Here is a 6,552-nt window from a genome sequence, read left to right as displayed (position 1 = left end):
TTTTTTTTTTTTTTTTTTTTTTTTTTTTTTTTTTTTTTTCCTTTCAGTGCTACCAGTACCTTTATTAGCTTAATACAACCTGCTACTTTTCTGTTTTAACCCAACTGTGAGGATACACTTCTGGAATAGGAAGAGTGTGTGAGAGRTATTAGTGACTGGGAAGTGAATTCTAAAACTAGAAATTTTTTTTATCCGCCATTAAGTGCTCTCTGTGTAGAGTTTTTTCCTGGAGAATGTCTGCACTGGCGTCTAATGTCTGCAATTTGTGCAATAATTTCCCCTCCCACTAGTCTTTTTCAGTGAACTACAAGGCCTGAGAGAACTTTGCAGTTTCTACTGCTGCTGTTRTCAAACAGTTAAATGCACACATATGGAAATACCTCCCACTTTCCCAGGCTTGACTACAGTTAATTGTCTCTCCTGCCTGCTTCCTACTCTGTTTCCCTTCTTTTGTTCTCTTTAACACTCAGTCCCTCTTAATTCCTTTGATGAGGAGCTGGGTGACGCAGGAGATTGGCATCACTGTGTAAAGGTCTCTTTCTGCCAGTTCCTGCTGCTTTTTTTTTTTTTTTTTTTTTTTTTTTTTTTTTTTTTTTTTTTTTTTTTTTTTTTCTCCTCTGGTGCTCCTTGTTTCTTGCTTCTCCTCTTCTCTACGTGGGTTTTCAATGGGCTGCAGTTCTTTCAGGATTGTCTCTGCTCTGGCATGATGCTGCAGTTGCCTCAAAGTATTCTGTCTTGGAGCAACCCTTCCCAAGATTAGTTTTCCAGCCATATACTCAGGAATGYCCCCTACCACATATCTCCTCCTTTTCTCCAAATCCATCTTTTTACATATATTGTATTTCTCCTGTGCATTCTCACGTCTCCTTTCATGGCTTTTGTGGTTCCTTTTGTRGCTCCTCATGTGTCTGCCATCCCTACTGGCTCTTGACCTTTCCAAAACAAGTTTGAGCGAAGGTAGCTTGTGCTCCTCTGACTGATGGAGGATTTGATGGATTGATTGTTGTTTTCATCCAGTTTGGAGATGGCTGGAATTGACTGTGACTGAMACAGAGCTGTTCATGGCATCCTATCATACAGATTACCCTTGCAGSCCCTTACTGCTGAAGCTGAATAGTRCTTTGTCAGGCTGTTCAGTCTTGGTAATTTCTTTACTTAATTGGAAACACTACAAATATTAATTTGCTCCATAAAATTTATTGTATCAGGTTGAGAATCCATTAAAATTAGTTTTGCAAGGATGACCCATAACTGAGCCAATGTCTGGAGAGTTCCTGTGTGTTCAAATTTTCACTATAGCTTGATATATGCCCTTTAAAAGTTCACCTGAAATTCCCTACATCYACTTCTTCTCAAGGCTAGTTTTTCCTCTCTTTTCCATTAACTCATTCCCCTTGCCCCTCAAAAGGTCCTCTTTCTGTGCAAAAATTTTTCTTCTTCTTTATAGATAACAAGGTTTGRGTGCCTTGTTTTGCTCAGCACATTTCCCACCTCTAACATATGCCTTACAGTCCTTCTCAAATTTCATAAATGGCGGCATCTGTCTGAGAAGAATCGCTTCAGTTGTTTCTTACCTTTCAGCTTGGATCCATGTCCAAACAGATGGAAGCTTTGAGAAGCCATAAATATTATTGTTGGCACTAGAGGAAGGTGGCGTGGATGTGTGTTGCCAGTAATTGGTCTCGGCTTTGTGAAAATGGTTTACACGGGTTGGAAGAGCAGCCAGGTGGAAGGTGACAGAGCAGCATCTGCTCCCACCAAACTCTCCTGGGCATGTCACTGTGCTARTGCTGAAACTGTGGGATCTGGAGAGGTCAGTGCTAACATGGCAGGGCATTGTGTTTCTGGCACAGACACGGTTCCTAATTTGTGTTTACAGGAGCTGGAGCYGATTTCTCAGCTACAGAGCTGTTTCTTCTTCCAGGGGAATAAGGAGGGCTGGCATAATGACACCATTAGGAAAAGATTAAGATCTGTACATGTAAAATACCGCTGCCTGTGTGTGCATTGGTTGTGTTTCATGAACATGGCCTAACGGCAGTCATGGACATTTGCRTTCTTTCATTTCAGAAGCAGATGGAATTAAGGGCTTTGCCAGTCCTTCCCTAAAGGCTTGAGTGGTCAGTTTCAGCACAGAGTCTCTCCTTGTGTACATTTTATTTCAGGGTTGAGTGAAATAAGTGTTTAAAATAAAATCAAGTTACAGCTTTTTCATGGAATAATAAACTACTGGAATAGTTAATAATGATAGTTTAATACTGATTTTACAGCTTGCCTTTTGATGTCTGTGATGTCCTAATGTACAAGTTCTCTGCCCACAAACTTTCCACAGACAATACTGGGGTTTTATAATTTTGTTATAAAGAAACTACACAAAGCTGTGGCTTTGCTTCCCGGTTCATTCCTGCTTCATTCWGCAAACACTTGCAGCCATATCAAGATGTCTCAAAGCCTTGCAGCTCCCACTCCCAATTTTTTATTGCAGTACTGTCATGCCACTACTGTGGTCACCACAAATATATTATTTTGCAGGCCTGCTCTTTTTYGGTCATGCTTTCTGCCTTGAACCAGCCCAGAGTTCAGATGTGTAGGYGCTGCCTTTTTGTTTCTGCTCTTTATTCCTCTGTCTCCAGGAAGAGAATAAAATCTGTGTGACTGCTTAGATTTGATACATGAGAGCCAGTGCATGGAACCTGGATGGTGTGCTTGCGGGAGCCTGAAAGCGCTTGTAGTTCACTGTATCATATCACACTGATAAATTCTGTGTAGCTGGTTCCATGTGCTTCCCCACTGTAGTTAATTTTCTTTAGCTTAGTTACAAAGAATGACAGGCTCCTTTTGGTTAGAAGGGATCTCTTCAGGTTGCCTCATCTGGCACTACTGCTCAAGAAGAGTCCAATAGGTTGTGACTATCCTCCAAGGATGGAGACTCTGCAACCTCTCTGGGCAGCCTGTACCAGTGTTTAACCACCCTTATAGCAAAAAAAAAGGTTGGGTTTTTCCTATTCTTGCTTCCTATTTTTTTGAATTGTTTTCAGTCAGAATTTCATGCATGTTGATTTGTGACAGTTGTTTCTTGTTCTCTCACTGGGCACTGTTGAGAGGAGGGTGGCTCCCTTTTTCCCTTCATTGCCTCCCATCAAATATTTCTTTTATTATTGGTTAAAAAGTGCCCTGAGACCTTCCAGGCTGAACACACCCAGTTCTCTCAGCCTCTCCTCATATGAAAGATGCTCCAGTCTCTTTATATTTTTTGCTGACTTTTTGCTGGACTCGCTCCAATGTGTCCATGTCTTTCTCAAGCTGAGAAGACCAGAACTGGACTCAATACTCCAGATGTTACCTCAAGAGTGCTGAGTGGAACTGAAGGATCACTCCCCTTGACCTGTTGGCAACTGGTATTTGCCATAAGGGTGCATTGCTGGCTCATTGTCAGCTCATTTTCAACTGGGACCCCATCCATCCATTCAGACAATTATCATCAACCCCCTTGTCCAATTATCTAGCCCATACTTTGTCAGTTTGCCGATGGGGATGCCATAGGAGACTGCTCCTAAAACTCAGACTTCCACCACATGCACTAATAAGTTCTTTTCTAAGAAAGAAAACAGTGTGACAGAACCACCCTGCTGCTGATTCCTCCAGAAAAACAGTGGAATTCTCTGTATCTTTTTTCACTGAGATCATTGCTTTCTAAACTTTAGTTCACATTATTTCTCTGTTCCAGGCCGAAATGAGTTGATTGCCCGCTACATTAAGCTGAGGACAGGGAAAACACGCACAAGGAAACAGGTAAGTGTAGAGYTTTTCCTCTAAGCATTAGCTTCTTTGGACCACTAGAGATTAGAAGGGTTAATGAGAACAAATTCCTTGCTGCTCATTTGTTGGTAGTTTCTGACTTTGCTGGAAAGAGGTTGTGTTGAGCTGGTTAATAAGAAAGACAGGAGGAGTCAGCTCAGGCATTTTACCTATAGGTTTATAATGCTCATGTCTCCCAGTCACATCAGGACCCACAAATTTTTCTSCTGTTAAAAAGTGTGATTTTATTTGCTTGGCCTACTAAAGAATATTTCAGAGAACATCAGTGGTTCTCTGCATGAAGATTATTGGTTCAGCCCAGGCAGACAAAACATCAATGATGATTTTGRAAATACCTGGTGCACAAGATGGAAAAGCAATCTTTGTAATTGGGAATGWTTACCCAGGCTGTCCTGGACAAAGMACTAAGCAGCCTAGACCTGCTTTAGATGGCCCTTCTTTGCTGGCCCTCCACCCCATTTTATGGCACTGGAGTTATGTTCATAAAAGTAGCTCATTGAACCCCCAGTCCCTCCCACCCCAACCCTAAATAACTGCTCATTGCACAGCGTGCCTGAAGTATTTTTACTTCCATAAGGASCTACCAAATATTCCTCTGGAATCAAGATGGATTTTGTCTTTCACTGCAGGTATCTAGTCACATCCAGGTCCTGGCAAGGCGGAAAGCTAGAGAGATCCAAGCCAAGCTCAAGGTATGACTGGTATCCCTTAAAATATCACACAAGCCCCTCCAAATCAGCTATTCCGTCTTTGAATAGCCTCAAAAAAAAAAAAGCCTGGGATTAGTCACTGAACTGTAGTAAGCTGGAGAGGAAAAGGTTCTTCCCAGGAAATGTTGTGCAAACATTCATTATTGTTGAAGCTCTGTGACGTCTGGAGCAATTCTATTTAAAGAATAAAGAGACAATAACTTTTTTTAATTTCATGTGTCTTATTTCTGCCTCTGGTTTGTGCTGTTGTCATTCAAATCTGAAAGACCCTTAGACTTAGGAATGTGCAAAGAGTGTTTACCTGAGAAGGAGGAGTTTATGGTTACAAATGCTGACAAGTAGGTAGTCCCTGGTGTTGTGGTGGCCTTGGGAAAAGGTGACCTTATAGTTACTACTCTGCTAGAGGTAGTGATGTGGAGTTGTCCACTGAGAGGAAGCAATGAAGCCAGCTGGCATTTTCTCAGGTAAAATGGTGCCAACTGAATAGACTTTGCTCCTTGATTAATTCAGACCTGATTTGAAGAGGCCTGAGCTAATGAGAAAGAAAAAATRACTGAATACTTGCTTGAGAAAAGCTGTGTTTCCCTTTCCATAGGAAAAGCTCCAAGATCAGCCTGATGAAGCTCTTGACATTTATTTCCACTCAGATTTGATGCAGAGAAATAGTTTATGTGCTCAGCCTGAATTGCCAGAAATGCTGAGAAGSTCAAGTTTGTATGTGACAATTGCAAGAGAGGGTGTCCCCTGTTAGAATGTGAGCTATCCAGAAAGGGTTTGCTGAGCAGGATGTGAGGTCTGGGCCTCATAATGTTTCACTGAGACAGCCAGAGTAGGAAGGTGAATGCTGACCTTTCTGTTTGCTATGGCCATAAGTAATCTGGAAGGAAGAGTGTTGGCTTCCCTGATCTTCCGTGCTCCAGGTGACAAAATCTTGACAGCGCAGTCTGTCCCTGACTGCTGAGAGAATGGCTGTTAGTATGTGCTTCCTCTTGCCTGTCTGGGCATCTCCTTACTGGGYTCAAGGGGAGATGGACTGTCCTGTGAGCAAGTTGTTGGCACTCAGTGTTGCCTGGYGCTGATGTGCATGCAGCCCTATTGCAAGCAGTGATTGCCTCTAAGCCATGACTGCACTCCCAGCATCCCAGCCCCATTTTACAAAACTGTGCTGTCTCTTTTATTAGTCTGTCATGTTTCCAGCTGCTCTGATAAAGAGAAGGAGCCACAAATTACAACTATCTAATTCAGTGCACCCAGGTAGGGCTACCTAARCTTGAATCCTGTGGTGCTGTTAAATGGTCAATTCAGGTGGAGACCTGCTGGRGAGGCAAGTTAGAGCGAGCAGGAAACAACAACTGCCCGGGGTGTTAAAAGCCTCACTGCTGCTCACATCTGTAACCTTGATGCTGTTCCTTGTGTGTCACAGCTCTGGGATTGGGCATGATTGAAAAGCCAGTCAGCCGAGCCCGTATCCACTTAGCTCACCGGGGCCGGCCGGTTTTGTTCTCAGGGAGCGAAGGTGTCTCGGGGAGCTCCATGGAGCCATTGGCTGCTGTCCCTTTTACTCTGCCCAGGCCATGCTGTGAGCTCTGCCCAGCTGCCTGCAGAGAGCCCTTCCCCAGGAAAAGGCTGTGCCTTTCTGCCTGCAGTGGCGAGTCRGGAGCACTGATTCAACTCATTTACTGCTTTGCTTTTGCTGGCCATTTCCATAGAGCAAGGAAATGAAATCACCAAAGCTGCTGTCCTTCTTCCAAGGTCCTGCTGKCAGCTGAGTGCTCTCCTATCACTGTTCATTTTCCATAGCAAGTGCATGTTTTCATGTTTATATCMTAGAGATCAGAGCAGCTACATGACTTTTCAGAGCAGTCACTTCAATGCTTCTGTCTCCACACAAAGTGGGGTATCTTTTTAAAGTGTGCACTGTGTCTGTAATAGATAGAGATGGGAAACAGGGTAAAGCTTGAAGAGAAGTCTGTTCCCAAAAGTCAGTGGCTTTTCTATGCCCTGGGTGGCTAACAGAAATCAG

General features: G+C 43.1%; 1 protein-coding gene across 1 annotated transcript in view; it reads left to right on the top strand.

The window, feature by feature from the left end:
- TEAD4 (TEA domain transcription factor 4) overlaps window positions 1-6,552 on the top strand; it is a 54,052-nt gene that overhangs the window by 29,238 nt on the left and 18,262 nt on the right. The window contains exons 5-6 of the mRNA XM_057375841.1: window positions 3,728-3,792; window positions 4,449-4,511. Of these exons, the coding sequence (XP_057231824.1) occupies window positions 3,728-3,792; window positions 4,449-4,511 (128 nt within the window). The remainder of the gene's footprint in view (window positions 1-3,727; window positions 3,793-4,448; window positions 4,512-6,552) is intronic.

The sequence above is a fragment of the Malurus melanocephalus genome, unplaced genomic scaffold, assembly GCF_030028575.1.
Source record: "Malurus melanocephalus ecotype Western Australia unplaced genomic scaffold, MMel_1.1 scaffold_259, whole genome shotgun sequence".
Lineage (NCBI taxonomy): Eukaryota > Metazoa > Chordata > Aves > Passeriformes > Maluridae > Malurus > Malurus melanocephalus.
This window is presented reverse-complemented; position numbering and strand designations above follow the sequence as displayed.